Below are 16494 nucleotides of genomic sequence, written 5' to 3'. Positions count from 1 at the left end.
GTTCAATTTTAAAAAAAACTACTTTAGAAACTTTAGGGCAAGTTCACAAAAGTTGGATAAAGAAATTTGACATTGCTACAATTGTGCATACAATAAAATACTGATTTCTATAAAGTAGAACAGGAGGAGCCCTTTAAGAGAGCATTCACATAACGCAATAACTGCAGAGGGTCCCGGCAGCGAGTATCCCACCCATCATGAAGTTATGTCAAATGCTAGTGAGAAAATCCACAAATTAGGAAAAGTTCTGCAACATTACAGACACTTCCCAGGGCTTCATTTCCTTCACTTTTGAAGATCTGTGCTTACATTCTCCATACGTTTTTTTTAATGAGATTTTCCAAAAGTGCAGTAAAAATTGCACTATCTTACTGCATTTTTTTTTAAATCATTGCAAAAGTTGCATTGAATATTTCAGTGAATAAACAAAATGACAAAAGTATCGTAAGTTCATGCTGGTGTTCTGTGTACCATTTTTAGAGAAGGAATAGAAAACGGGACTCCTGCAAAAACTGGATCCAAATGACACCAGAAAGCAATCAATCACTTTAAGGGGCGCAATTGGTTCTTGTTCAGAAAGGAATAATTTTAACAGAAAAAAGGGCGATTTTTCTGGGAAAAAATAACAGAACTTGAGAAGAAGCATCAGAATGAAGCGAATATATCCTGGAGTTAAAAACTGTACAGACAATTGTATCCAGTGTAGACAATGGCCCCATAATCAGCGGATTAGTTACAATGTATCAGTGTAGGTAAAATGTATCAATATCCTGGATACAAATGTAACAAATATTCCTGTCTGTTCTCAGAGCAAATAAAGATCCTAAATATTGTGAGAAGCTGAAACAAAGTTATTGTTTTTTAAAGAAAGTTTAAAAAGATTCTAAAACAAGAAGCTTTATTTACCCTATTGGTAAGATATCGTAAATATTTACATTGTCTTATGTCATTATTATATCTCGCCCATAGGATAGTTGCATTTTTGGTGTTTTTGTGGCTCGTTATTGTCTGAAAATATTGAACAGTGATGACGGAGCGGACATCCTGGCAGCCGCGTGGGGATCAGCTGGTCCTCTGCAGGAGCCGCACTGAGCATGCTCACAACTCTATGACTTCATTCTGAGGATGCAGCAGAATCAGCCAGAATGTCCCCAGCTGCCAGGGAATAATCTGATGATGAGGAGCAGCACACAATGCAGAACAGCGTGGCTCAGACTGATGCACCCATGATGACTGGGACGGGGCAGATAAAAGGGAGCGCAATACGAACTACATCACTCCTATAGAAGGCCATACTGTCCTAATGAGGATGCCTGTGGCCCCCCAGCACTGCATGTGGCCCCAGAACCCGGCCGCAGGCTATTATCTGTCTACAGCCTCATACCAGTCAGCAGGTCAGGTCCCAAATCTCTGATGGCCTCCTCTGTCCTAGTCGTCCAGTTAACCCCTACTGCACAACAGCAACCCCTGCACTTTGCCCATCCCCCTCCCCATCTAAAGAAGCCTGAGAATCCCCCACCCCTGTACAATCAATACAAGAAAAAAAGAAAAGACAGCCCCCTCCTCTAATTAACACTGCAACCCCAGTGAAAAACAGTGCACCCAGCGCTCCATACACAAAGTATAGTCATCTGCACATACAGGAGCCAGAAACCCCCTCCCCTTATATAAGGGAAGGACATGATGTAAGTGGAGGTTATATCATTGTCTTACGTGGACGGATCTTATATAAAGCAGCGACACCTACACTCCCCATATTATATTTTGTAGTCATCATGCTCTTTATGTCCGCACCATATAGAGGAATGTATAAAATATACACAAGCTGAAATAAACAGCCCCATACATAGGACAGGTACAGTATATACCCCACACAATAATAATAATAATAATAATAATAATAATAATAATAATATGGACGTATATCAGTCACACACAGTCATATACAGGAGCACAGTGACCATGTCCTACACTGACACAGTACACATCTCATGTATGAAACAGATGAATAGCGTGTATATACCGTGCACGCACATCCGCCTTATATGAGACATGTACAACTAGGCTGTGTATGATAGATCACTTATATTTATCTCATATAAGGCCGAGGTGCACGCACCGGACTGTGTATACAGCACTCATCTCTTTAAATGCAGGCACAATAGCACTGCACCCCTCCTGATACCCACCATGGACTATCAGATAATATGAACAATATTTGATGTAGATTTGTATCAGCAGCTCTGATTCCATTACAGGCCTTGTACCCACTACATGTACATTATACATAGGTGCATGGTGATTAGAGACCAGGCCCTGCGATAGATACACACACTAGTATCCGGACACAAGGCGTACCCTCCTCCATTATACACAGCGTCCATCCCTCTATAGACAGTTACATTATGCCTGCACCCTCCCCTGTACAGCGCAGGACCCTGGAGCCCCCACAATCTGTACAGCACATAGGCGCGATGACTGCAACCAGCCCTGTGCAGCACATGCCCTGATGTATATACACTGCGCACCTCGCCAATGTACGCCGCAGGCCCTGGCGGACATCTGCACCCCTCCCTCAGCCACCAGCACCCATAGATATATATATATATATATATATATATATATATATATATATACTTACACACATACACTTTATAGACAGACCCCTCCCTGCACCGGATTCCTCCTACACCCTATTATATACCCAGCCTTATATACAGATCATGTATATGGTATATACCTGCAGGTGCTGCCAGTATGTAGATGATGTGTCCATCCAGGCTGCAGATACATACGACTGATGTGGATATATATAGAGATTATATATATATATATATATATATATATATATATATATATATATATATATATCCACGCTCACAATGTATAATTAGATATGCGCATTATATATTTGTATGTTTTTTGCACACATTCTCCATCCATATATATAGCATCCATAGAAGCACACACACTGCACACATATTACAGCTATATACTGTGCACAGACGGTGCGGCCGCCCGCAGGGAGCTGCGTACATTCCCCGCACATTGCCGCCGCACTCACCCCGACCACGATGGTGTCGTCGCCCTTGAACCCCGGGATGAACTTGTCTCCTCTCTGGATCTCGGCGCCGTTCAGCGGCCGGAAGCGGCACATCACCTTGATGCTGCACTCGGCGGGATCTGCCATCCTCGCTGAGGGTCGGTTACCGCATCAATGTGTCCCGGTGTCCCTGCAGCCGCCCCGGGCTCCGGTGTGAGCGGTCAGAGCCTGTGAGGAGCCGCCGCCGCCAGCGCAGCCATCCCGCATCAGCACCAGCCTCATCCACAGCCGCCTCCTCACTGCATCCAGGGCCCCGCCCACAGGGCCACGCCCACAGCGCCGCCTCCCCGCACTGCATGACGGGACGTGTAGTCTGGGCGGCGACTGACTGACAGGTGCGGAGGATCCATGTGCACAGAGTCCTACACCGGAGGGCTGCAGACGGTCACCGCCGGCGGCGAGAGAGACCCCCAGAGAGGAGAGAGACCCCCAGAGAGGAGAGACCACCGCCTCACTGCTTTCATCAGGTAAATCGTCCCGGCTGCCAGCATCGCCTGCAGTTCTTTCTTCATGTGAGGTAAACTCCGTGTTTTGCATGTTTGTAGCGATTTTTTTGTGTTGCATTTCTGTTACAAATCGACCATTTTCCCATCACATTTTTCCATTTTTGTTCTTTTTTTTTATGCCTGTAGTGGATGTGAGTCCATGAGCGCCCCCCCCCCCCACGTTACCGTTTATGGGATAAATAAAACGCTTGTAAAAATGTTGTAATAAATGCGAATGTGCAGAATCTTCACTGAAAAAGAACCATTGACTTGTTGCATCCCGTCAAACACGTCAAAACACGGAAATTACAAAAAAAATAAACCCCCCAAAAATCAAAATAAGCAGAAAACCTGCGGCGTTTCCGCACCTGTAAATTCAGTATTTTTTGCAGTTTTTATTACCCCCCCCCCCCAATAATGGGGCACATCAGATCTGTCCTTGCGGCCCCAGTAGCCAATCAGGGCTCAGATTAGATTTTTAACTAGTTGTGGTCAGAGGTGTCGCAGAGGGTCCCCGTTCCTCTTGTGGTAAATTTTGCTTTTTTTTTTTTTTTACGGATTTTTCCCATAGAACTGAATGAGATGAGGAAAATTTGCAGCTACAAAAACGCATTGAATCCGCCCGCGACTGTATGAATAACGTTTAATCACAGGAAACTTCCCGAAACAAAGCAGCTTTGTGTATTCATGGCCTCGCAGAAGGAGACGAAACCTCGCAGCTGAAAAAATGTGATAAAAATGTATGTAAAAAAAACCCCGGAAAAAACGCAAGTGACCTAATTTACATGATCTGCACATTGTGCGAACGTAGACTAAAGCCGCATTCAGACCGAGGTGATTTCTCTGGTATGTTAATAATATTCTGAGTTTCTGCAGCTTCTCCCATCAGTCCATGATAAGCGGACGGCACAGAGGCATCGGAGGGTCATATTTTCACAGACTTGTGTTTTCGAGTTTGATCTGACACTTAGATCAATATCAGACCAGTCTCTGTGATTTTGTGCCGACCTCTTGATCCAAGGAATTCTCCTGTGTAAGAAGGGTCTACACGTTCTCACTAGGGTGCAGCTCCGGTGAGGACGGGGCCGGGTCATTATTCTCCATCTTTAAGGCCTTTCCTGGCACCGAGCAGCAGAGACTCCAATCCCACAATGGAGCCTCATCCCGCAGAACAATCTTGGTTTCTTGAAAGCTTCAGACATTTTATTTTACTGCTCCACTGCTGGAAGAAGAAGTGTCTTCTGAACACCGGCCGGAGGTTTGGGAGTTGATTTTGAGTCAACCCGGAAAAGTCCAACGAGCTCCTCTGTAATAATTCCAGCCCATAGCAGGGCCCACCTCCACCTTGCTGGCATTTGAGTGGAAGTGGGGGTCTGTGCATGTTACCGATCCAGCTACGGCCCCTCCATCTGCTCCGTCCAGAGTCATCATGTTCTCATCAGTTCATAAAACCTGTGAACAATGTATCAGATATTTCTTAGCTCAGTATTGACGTTTTCACTTCTGTGTCTTACTCAGTGGTGGTTGGGCTCGGCCTCCTCACCTCTGCTGTGTCACTGAGCACCTGCTACTTCTGTGTCTTGCTCAGTGGTGGTCGGGCTCAGCCTCCTCATGTCGGCCATGTTTCTGAGCACCTTGTTTTTCTGTGTCTTGCTCAGTGGTGGTCGGGCTCAGCCTCCTCATCTTGGCTGTGTCTCTGTGCACCTTGTTCTTCTGTGTCTTGCTCACTGGTGGTCGGGCTCAACCTCCTCATGTCGGCCATGTCTCTGAGCACCTTGTTTTTCTGTGTCTTGCTCAGTGGTGGTCGGGCTCAGCCTCCTCATCTTGGCTGTGTCTCTGAGCACCTTGTTCTTCTGTGTCTTGCTCAGTGGTGGTCGGGCTCAGCCTCCTCATCTTGGCTGTGTCTCTGAGCACCTTGTTCTTCTGTGTCTTGCTCAGTGGTGGTCGGGCTCAGCCTCCTCATGTCGGCCATGTCTCTGAGCACCTTGTTCTTCTGTGTCTTGCTCAGTGGTGGTCGGGCTCAGCCTCCTCATCTTGGCTGTGTCTCTGAGCACCTTGTTCTTCTGTGTCTTGCTCAGTGGTGGTCGGGCTCAGCCTCCTCATGTCGGCCATGTCTCTGAGCACCTTGTTCTTCTGTGTCTTGCTCAGTGGTGGTCGGGGTCGGCCTTCTTACCTCGGCCTTGTGTCTGAGCACTGAACACCTTGTTCTTCTGTGTCTTGCTCAGTGATGGTCGGGCTCGGCCTTCTCACCTCGGCCATGTGTCTGAGCACTGAACACCTTGTTCTTCTGTGTCTTGCTCAGTGGTGGTCGGGGTCGGCCTTCTTACCTCGGCCTTGTGTCTGAGCACTGAACACCTTGTTCTTCTGTGTCTTGCTCAGTGGTGGTCGGGCTCGGCTTTCTCACCTCGGCCATGTGTCTGAGCACTGAACACCTTGTTCTTCTGTGTCTTGCTTAGTGGTGGTCGGGCTCAGCCTCCTCATGTCGGTTGTGTCTCTGAGCACTGAACGCCTTGCACTTCTGGCCTCCAGGGAGGCTGCGGCTCTGTAATATGACGACACTGGAGGATAATGGCTCCTGGTCGCTTCATGTCTGTTTTTTCTCTTATGTTTACTATTTTCTTTGCCAGAAATATAGGTACTGAATAGAAAGAGATAAGTCCCCTCCCCAAAGTTAAAGCTGATTTTGTCAACCATTTAGTGCATCCTTTGAACGATGATATTGGGGGATATAAGGATAAGGTGGTTATGACTTTTTTTTTGCCTGATGTTTTGGTTCTTGAGGCAGAGAAGTCACTGCCAAACTCATCTGGAGAAAGGAGATTTTTGTGTACTCACCGTAAAATCCTTTTCTCCGAGCCAATCATTGGGGGACACAGGACCATGGGTATTATGCTGCTGCCACTAGGAGGACACTAAGTTAACCCAAAGAATAGTTCCTCCCCTGCAGTATACACCCTCCTGCTGGCTCTAAGTGAACCAGTTCGGTAACAAAGCAGTAGGAGCTTAAGGCTATGTTCACACCTTGCGTCGGGTCCCTGCGGGTTCTCCCGCAGCGGATTTGATAAATCTGCAGGGCAAAACAACTGCGGTTTTCCCTGCAGATTTATCGCGGTTTGTTCCGCGTTTTCCGCTGCGGGTTTCCGCCTATACTATTGATGCTGCATATGCAGCAATATGCAGCATCAATAGTAATGTTAAAAATAATAAAAATTGGTTATACTCACCCTCTGATGTCCGGATCTCCTGGGCGCTGCACCCGGCGGTCCGGTTCCTAAGATGCTGTGGGAGAAGGACCCTTCGTGACGTCACGGTCATGTGACCGCGACGTCACCGCAGGTCCTGGTCGCACAGCAACTCTGACCGAACAGCCGCGTGCAGCGCCCAGGAGCTCCGGACATCAGAGGGTGAGTATAACCAGATTTTTTATTTTTTAACCCCAAATATGGTTCCCAGGGCCTGGAGGAGAGTCTCCTCTCCTCCACCCCGGGTACCACCCGCACATTATCCGCTTACTTCCCGCAACGTGGGCACAGCCCCATGCGGGAAGTAAGCGGTTCAATGTATTCCTATGGGTGCAGAATCGCAGCGATTCTGCACAAAGAAGTGACATGCTGCGGGTTGTAAACCGCTGCGTTCCCGCGCAGTTTTTCCCGCAGCATGTGCACAGCGGTTTGCGGTTTCCATAGGGTTTACATGTTACTGTAAACGCTATGGAAACTGCTGCGGACCCGCAGCATCAAAATCGCGGCGGTTCCGCAGTAAAAACCGCTAAGTGTGAATATAGCCTAACAAGGATGAACTATGTCAAAACCAATCCAATATCAAAAATTACCGCACACTTGAAGCTGGTATGATGCAAATATATAACCAGTTTATTTTGGTTCACAAAACAGGTTGCCACAAAAAGGAAACAAAAAGTGCAGATAGAAACCCAACGTTTCGACCCTCCCGGGCCTTATTCATGGGGTTACTTGATGCACGCTAGGATACATATGTAGGTGGCAGGCATAGGGTAGGAGGGCAAGTCCCTTGGTATATAAGCTGTCGCTTAACCTGGAACAGGCTGGGAATATGCTGTTTTGTAATGCAAAGCGATAGTGGCACACAGAGGCTGTGACATCCGTAGTGGGCCTGTGTATAGCTGAATGACCCGTGTGGGCAGCGCTCCTGAGGCTTGTACTGATGTAAATGGAGGGTACTGGAGAAGCGCCAACCTGATTGCCCGATACTCCAAGATGTTAATCGGAAGGCGTGATTCCTGGAGGGACCAGCGGCCCTGAGCGGTGTGATAAAGGAACACCGCTCACCAGCCTAGAAGACTGGCATCTGTTGTCAGAACTAACCAATGTACTGGAAGAAAGGACTTCCCTTGACTCAGGGAGGATTTCAATGTCCACCACCTGAGAGACTGTCTGACTCGCTGGGGAAGGAGGAACCGATGGTCGAGGGAGAACGGGTTCCTGTCCCAAACAGCCAGGAGGGCATGCTGTAGGGGGCGGAGGTGTAATTGAGCAAATGGAACCGCCTCCATTGCTGCTACCATCCTGCCGAGAACTCTCATACTAAGGGCTCATCTCCACTTGTGTGAGAAAAAAACGGTCCGATCTACGGACCGAAAAAACTGATGTAACGTCTGCGAGTGCCATGCGACTGTCATGCGATTTTTTTTTATCGCAACATCCGTATGACATCCATATTGCTGTCCGATTTTTACGCACGGGTCTCCTTTGAAAAGCCGGTAATTCAGCGCAGAGTACAGTAAAATCACACTGACAGGTTAGATTAGAGTAGATATATACACATAGAATAGGTATATATACATATATATATGTCAGGGAGACACATATATATATATATATATATATATATATATATATATATATATATATATATATATATATATATATATATATATATATATATATATATATATATATAATCAGCGCTAGATAGCTTTAAAGCTGGTAATTCAATTACCGGCTTTTGCTTTCTCCTTCCTAAACCCGACATGATATGAGACCTGGTTTACATACAGTAAACCATCTCATATCACCATTTTTTTGCATATTCCACACTACTAATGTTAGTACTGTGTATATGCAAAATTTGGGCGTTCTAGCTATTATATTTAAGGGTTAAATGGCGGAAAAAATTGGCGTGGGCTCCCGCGCAATTTTCTCCGCCAGAGTAGTAAAGCCAGTGACTGGGGGCAAATATTAATAGCCTGGAGAGGGTCCATGGTTATTGGCCCCCCCTGGCTAAAAATACCTGCCCCCAGCCACCCCAGAAAAGGCACATCTGGAAGATGCGCCTATTCTGGCACTTGGCCACTCTCTTCCCATTCCCGTGTAGCAGTGGGATATGGGGTAATGAAGGGTTAATGCCACCTTGCTATTGTAAGGTGACATTAAGCCTAATTAATAATGGAGAGGCGTCAATTATGACACCTATCCATTATTAATCCAATTGAATGAAAGGGTTAAAAAAAACACACACATTATTAAAAATTATTTTAATGAAATAAAAACAAAGGTTGTTGTAATATTTTATTTAACGCCCAATCCAAGCACTGAAGACCCTCGTTCTGTAAAAGAAAAAACATAATAAACCAACAATATACTTACCTTCCGCAGATCTGTAAAGTCCAACGATGTAAATCCTTCTGAAGGGGTTAAAATATTTTGCAGCCAGGAGCTTTGCTAATGCAATGCTGCTCCTTGCTGCAAAACCCCGGAGAATGAAGCTAAATATAGATCAATGAGCTATATTTAGCTTCATTCTCCGGGGTTTTGCAGCGAGGAGTAGCATTGCATTAGCAAAGCTCCTGGCTGCAAAATATTTTAACCCCTTCAGAAGGATTTACATCGTTGGACTTTACAGATCTGCGGAAGGTAAGTACATTGTTGGTTTATTATGTTTTTTCTTTTACAGAACGAGGGTCTTCAGTACTTGGATTGGGCGTTAAATAAAATATTACAACAACCTTTGTTTTTATTTCATTAAAATAATTTTTAATAATGTGTGTGTTTTTTTTAACCCTTTCATTCAATTGGATTAATAATGGATAGGTGTCATAAATGACGCCTCTCCATTATTAATTAGGCTTAATGTCACCTTACAATAGCAAGGTGGCATTAACCCTTCATTACCCCATATCCCACTGCTACACGGGAATGGGAAGAGAGTGGCCAAGTGCCAGAATAGGCGCATCTTCCAGATGTGCCTTTTCTGGGGTGGCTGGGGGCAGGTATTTTTAGCCAGGGGGGGGCCAATAACCATGGACCCTCTCCAGGCTATTAATATTTGCCCCCAGTCACTGGCTTTACTACTCTGGCGGAGAAAATTGTGCGGGAGCCCACGCCAATTTTTTCCGCCATTTAACCCCTTAATTTACTAGCTAGAACGGCCAAATTTTGCATAGACACACTACTGACATTAGTAGTGTGGAATATACAAAAAAAATGGTGATATGAGATGGTTTACTGTATGTAAACCAGGTCTCATATCATGTCGGGTTTAGGAAGGAGATGGCAAAAGCCGGTAACTGAATTACCAGCTTTAAAGCTATCTAGCGCTGCATTAAATATAAATATATATATATATATATATATATATATATATATATATATATATATATATATATATATATATATATATATCTATATATATAGATATATATATCTATACATATAGATATATATAGATATATATATATATATATATATATATATATTTATATTTAATGCAGCGCTAGATAGCTTTAAAGCTGGTAATTCAGTTACCGGCTTTTGCCATCTCCTTCCTAAACCCGACATGATATGAGACCTGGTTTACATACATATATATATATATATGTGTCTCCCTGACATATATACAGTGGGGCAAAAAAGTATTTAGTCAGTCAGCAATAGTGCAAGTTCCACCACTTAAAAAGATGAGGCGTCTGTAATTTACATCATAGGAAGACCTCAACTATGGGAGACAAACTGAGAAAAAAAATCCAGAAAATCACATTGTCTGTTTTTTTAACATTTTATTTGCATATTATGGTGGAAAATAAGTATTTGGTCAGAAACAAAATTTCATCTCAATACTTTGTAATATATCCTTTGTTGGCAATGACAGAGGTCAAACGTTTTCTGTAAGTCTTCACAAGGTTGCCACACACTGTTGTTGGTATGTTGGCCCATTCCTCCATGCAGATCTCCTCTAGAGCAGTGATGTTTTTGGCTTTTCACTTGGCAACACGGACTTTCAACTCCCTCCAAAGGTTTTCTATAGGGTTGAGATCTGGAGACTGGCTAGGCCACTCCAGGACCTTGAAATGCTTCTTACGAAGCCACTCCTTCGTTGCCCTGGCGGTGTGCTTTGGATCATTGTCATGTTGAAAGACCCAGCCACGTTTCATCTTCAATGCCCTTGCTGATGGAAGGAGGTTTGCACTCAAAATCTCACGATACATGGCCCCATTCATTCTTTCATGTACCTGGATCAGTCGTCCTGGCCCCTTTGCAGAGAAACAGCCCCAAAGCATGATGTTTCCACCACCATGCTTTACAGTAGGTATGTTGTTTGATGGATGCAACTCAGTATTCTTTTTCCTCCAAACACGACAAGTTGTGTTTCTACCAAACAGTTCCAGTTTGGTTTCATCAGACCATAGGACATTCTCCCAAAACTTCTCTGGATCATCCAAATGCTCTCTAGCAAACTTCAGACGGGCCCGGACATGTACTGGCTTAAGCAGTGGGACACGTCTGGCACTGCAGGATCTGAGTCCATGGTGGCGTAGTGTGTTACTTATGGTAGGCCTTGTTACATTGGTCCCAGCTCTCTGCAGTTCATTCACTAGGTCCCCCCGCGTGGTTCTGGGATTTTTGCTCACCGTTCTTGTGATCATTCTGACCCCACGGGGTGGGATTTTGCGTGGAGCCCCAGATCGAGGAAGATTATCAGTGGTCTTGTATGTCTTCCATTTTCTAATTATTTTCCCCACTGTTGATTTCTTCACTCCAAGCTGGTTGGCTATTGCAGATTCAGTCTTCCCAGCCTGGTGCAGGGCTACAATTTTGTTTCTGGTGTCCTTTGACAGCTCTTTGGTCTTCACCATAGTGGAGTTTGGAGTCAGACTGTTTGAGGGTGTGCACAGGTGTCTTTTTATACTGATAACAAGTTTAAACAGGTGCCATTACTACAGGTAATGAGTGGAGGAAAGAGGAGACTCTTAAAGAAGAAGTTACAGGTCTGTGAGAGCCAGAAATCTTGATTGTTTGTTTCTGACCAAATACTTATTTTCCACCATAATATGCGAAAAAAATGATAAAAAAACAGACAGTGTGATTTTCTGGATTTTTTTTCTCAGTTTGTCTCCCATAGTTGAGGTCTACCTATGATGTAAATTACAGACGCCTCTCATCTTTTTAAGTGGTGGAACTTGCACTATTGCTGACTGACTAAATACTTTTTTGCCCCACTGTATATGTATATATACCTATTCTATGTGTATATATCTACTCTCATCTAACCTGTCAGTGTGATTTTACTGTACTCTGCGCTGAATTGCCGGCTTTTTTAAGGACACGGGTGCGTAAAAATCGGACAGCACTCGCATGGTGCGAGTGCTGTGCGTTTTTTTTCTCGCACCCATTGACTTGCATTGGCGAGTCTCGTCCGAGAATCTCAGCAATACGCAGCATGCTGCGATTTTTTTTTCTCAGCCGACACAGATTTTTCTCAGTCCGTTTTCGGCTGAGAAAAAAATCGCTAATGGAATGTCACCTATTGATTAACATTGGTCCGAGTGCAATCCGATTTTTTATCGGATTGCACTCGTCCGTTTTTCTCACAAGTGGAGATGAGCCCTAAAGCGCAGAGAGTGAGTGCGAGGCTGAGAGAGCTTCTGAGATCCTTTTCGGGGGAAGAAGAACCAACCCCCAGGATAAGTCGAGTATCATTCCTGGAAAGGAAATTCGCTGAGCCGGTACTGGGGAAGATATATATATATTTTTTAAGTTTATCTTCCAACCCAGGCGAGAGAGAGTATCTATTGTGATGTTCACGGTTTCCTTGCAGGTGCGGAAAGAGGGACCTTTAATGAGGATATCATCTAGATACGGTAGTACCACCACTCCTCGGGTGTGGAGTATGGCCACGGCAGCCGCCATGACCTTGGTGTATACCCTGGGAGCGGTGGTGAGGCCGAAGGGCAGAGCAACGAATTGAAAGTGATCTTCCTGAACTGCAAAGCGAAGAAACCTTTGGTGAGAAGGTAAAATAGGAATGTGGAGGTACGCGTCCTGGATGTCTATAGACGCCAGGAACTCGCCTTTTTCCATGGAGGAGATGACAGAACGAAGCGATTCCATACGGAACCGTCGCACCCTGACGAACTTGTTCAGCAGTTTTAGGTCCAGTATGGGCTGTACTGTACTGTCCTTCTTTGGAACAATGAAGAGGTTTGAATAAAAACCTTGAAACCTTTTGCATTGAGGGACCGGAATAATAACTCCGTCGTTTCTCAGAGAGCCACGCGGCACCGAAGGAAAGTAGGCGGCCGCCTATTTTGAGGGTGTTCCCCGGATACCACAGGGAGTCAACGTGTGGAAGATTTGCCTGTTCTGGAGCCTCTGGATCCCGACTGCCTAGGCCTGCCTCTCCATGAAGGGGAAGGTTTATAGAGGCCTGGGAACCTCTATCCGCGTTGTGCCCGGCCGGAACCGGGAGATGTGGAAGTAGAGGACCAGTTTGAGTTGTAACGAAAAAAATCAGGACCGAGCCTGTGGTTGCAGGTTCCGAAAGAGCCGCGATGGTCTTTGTTGTGGAAGAAATTTACTCTTCCCTCCAGTGGCGTCGGAAATTAATTGGTCGAGCTTTTCGCCAAAAAAGGCGACCGCTCTGATGTGGTAGAGAAGTCAATGACTTTTTGGAAGCAGAATCCGCACGTTAGTCCCTGAGCCATAAGGACCTCCGGATGGTGATGGCGTTTGCTGCTGCTTGAGAAGCACAGTTAGCGGCATCCAGGGACGTAGTCACTACAAAATCTCCAGCTCTGGCTATCTGAGTAGCGAGGTCTGCTATCTCGGGGGGAAGATTGGTATCCAGCACCGCTGAAGACAAGACCTCAGCCCAGTGGGTCATAGCCTTAGCCACCCACGTAACGGCAAAAGATGGAAAGAGTGCGGCCGCTGAGGCTTCGAAGGCTGAATGCGCCATATTGTCGATCTGACGATCGGTTGGGGTTTTTAATAGAGGCGCCCTCTGAAGAGGATAAAACAGATTTAGTCACCAGGCGCGATACCGGAGGATCTACCGGGGGAGACTGCGACCAATCTTAGATCCTGGGCAAAAGGATATTTTGACTCCATGGGCTTCTGCCCTGTAAATCGTTTATATGGACGGATCCTGTGAGATTCAATGATTTCCTTAAATTCGTGATGAGTTGCGAACACTCTGAGCTCGTTTGGTCCTCTTAAAGGACACGGCTAGATCCGTTTTAGATAAAGGTTCCTCCTCAAGATTCAAAGCCTTATTCACTGACTCAATTAGAGAGTTGAGTCTCCTGATCGTGATGAAATTCCTGATCTAGGGACGTGTCCGAATCGTCCTCTGAAACAGGTTCTCTACTAGCCCCAATGGAAGGGGAGCGAGGAATGGAGCTCTCAGAACCCGAATCCCGGTGATGGTCTGGGGATATGGCACGAGTCCTTTTCCTGGAAGAACGAGAGCTCCTTGGCAAGGTACGACCCCTGGAGTACAAGGGGTTCTGGCGATCGGAAGCGTCGTCCGTAATAGTGCCTTGGTTAGAGGAAGGGTCTCGGAACGAGTCTAACGCTTTGGCCAGGGATGCTATAGACCGGCTAAGGGAGGTAGCCCACTCAGGGGGACTAGGGTCACTGGGTTCGGTATCAGTAACAGGTGGTTCCTGAGCAGTCAGCGGTTCACAAGCTGTGCACAATGCAGTATTGTGACCCCGGGGTAATGACACCTTACAAGAGGTACATGCAGCAAGAACAGTGTGGGTTTTCCCAGACTTTTTGTGAGGCTTTGATTGAGGCATAGCATAGCCTTGAGGAGAGCGCTTACTAGCAGGGGAAGAGTTGAGGTACCGTCACACTAGACGATATCGCTAGCGATCCGTGACGTTGCAGCGTCCTCGCTAGCGATATCGTCCAGTGTGACAGGCAGCAACGATCAGGCCCCTGCTGTGCTGTCGGGGAAGAAAGTCCAGAACTTTATTTCGTCGCTGGACTCCCCGTAGACATCGCTGAATCGGCGTGTGTGACACCGATTCAGCGATGTCTTCGCTGGTAACCAGGGTAAACATCGGGTAACTAAGCGCAGGGCCGCGCTTAGTAACCCGATGTTTACCCTGGTTACCATCGTTAAAGTAAAAAAAACAACCGCTACATACTTACCTACCGCTGTCTGTCCCCGGCGCTCTGCTTCTCTGGTCTGGCTGTGAGCACAGCGGCCGGAAAGCAGAGCGGTGACGTCACCGCTCTGCTTTCCGGCTGCCCGGCGCTCACAGCCAGACCAGAGAAGCAGAGCGCCGAGGACAGACAGCGGTAGGTAAGTATGTAGCGTTTGTTTTTTTTACTTTTAGGATGGTAACTAGGGTAAACATCGGGTTACTAAGCGCGGCCCTGCGCTTAGTAACCTGATGTTTACCCTGGTTACCGGAGACATCGGGATCGTTGGTCGCTGGAGAGCTGTCTGTGTGACAGCTCTCCAGCGACCAAACAGCGACGCTGCAGCGATCCGGATCGTTGTCGGTATCGCTGCAGCGTCGCTTAGTGTGACGGTACCTTTAAGCTACGGTATGTTTCTGCAGCTTACGCAGATCCTGTGTCGAGTCCCCAGGGGAGGTCCGCAGTGTATGCACAGAAATCGTTAGTCCTGAAGGTTGTGATTCAAAAACGGCTGGAGCAGCGCTGCAGCATCAGCCCTGTGGGTGTCCCAAGATGGCCGCCGAGATCAGGAAGTGAGAGCGCTTCTCAGGGAACGAGAAGCGCCAGAAAGAGTGGGCGGTGGTAATTGCCGGTGGGCGTGGCCAAAACTCCGGCCTGTAAGAAGGAAAAGCTGGGGACTAAATTTTAAACCTGCGGTTGCGTCCTGCAGCGCCGCGACCGCTATTAGCGCCATCCTTAAGCCACACTCCGTCATTGAATTGCCGCACTGCGGACCACCCACGGACCCAGGCTTTAAGGTGTGGACCTCCCATACCCCGGGGGCCAGGACCTCCCAGCGCCTCGGCCCCCGCAGTGTACTCACGGTAGATGCGGTGGGCCGGTGCTCAATCCACCGTCACCATAGTCAGGGAGGGGGTGGAGAGCTTCTGCCGCCTTGTGTCATCCATACATATTATGTCCGGCTATGCACCTGGCTCCAGGAGAGGTAGATGGAGGGCTACTCCATGTGGTCGCCTGCTATGGAGGGGGGAGATCGGAACGCGAAGGAGCCGTCGCCCGTAAGGTAAACTCAGGGCTGGCATCCAACGTTGCAGGAAAAGATACGGGAGGGACGCTCCACGTACTTGCCTGTTGATGGTTCGGGGGAGATCGGAACCTAGAGAGGATCCGTCGCCCCCATTCGCTCCGTTAAGGGAAAAAATAGAATAAAAAGTAAAAAAAACTAAAATAACAACGGTGGGGTCTGAAGGCAGACCCAAGTGCCTCCTACAGACACTAAGCAAGAACTGGTTCACTTGGAGCCAGCAGCAGGGTGTATACTGCAGGGGAGGATCTATTCTTTCTGTGTTAACTTAGTGCCCTCCTAGTGGCAGCAGCATAACACCCATGGTCCTGTGTCCCCAATGAGGCGTAGGAGAAAAGATTATTCCACTTTCTCCATAGAGAATAAATGTGTAAGAGGAAGGTGCTCGGCAGCTACTTTTCTATGGTGTATGGT

The 16494-nt window shown here is 46.7% G+C and overlaps 1 protein-coding gene across 1 annotated transcript in view; it reads right to left on the bottom strand.

The window, feature by feature from the left end:
• KIF5C (kinesin family member 5C) overlaps window positions 1-3372 on the bottom strand; it is a 41032-nt gene extending 37660 nt beyond the window's left edge. Inside the window, exon 1 of the mRNA XM_069732892.1 lies at window positions 3065-3372. Coding sequence (XP_069588993.1) covers window positions 3065-3190 — 126 coding nt within the window. The 5' untranslated portion in view covers window positions 3191-3372. The remainder of the gene's footprint in view (window positions 1-3064) is intronic.
• Window positions 3373-16494: the final 13122 nt, after the last annotated feature.

This window comes from Ranitomeya imitator, chromosome 7 (assembly GCF_032444005.1).
Source record: "Ranitomeya imitator isolate aRanImi1 chromosome 7, aRanImi1.pri, whole genome shotgun sequence".
NCBI classification, from domain to species: Eukaryota; Metazoa; Chordata; class Amphibia; order Anura; family Dendrobatidae; genus Ranitomeya; species Ranitomeya imitator.
The sequence above is the reverse complement of the archived record's forward strand: the minus strand, read 5'-3'. Positions and strand labels throughout refer to the sequence as shown.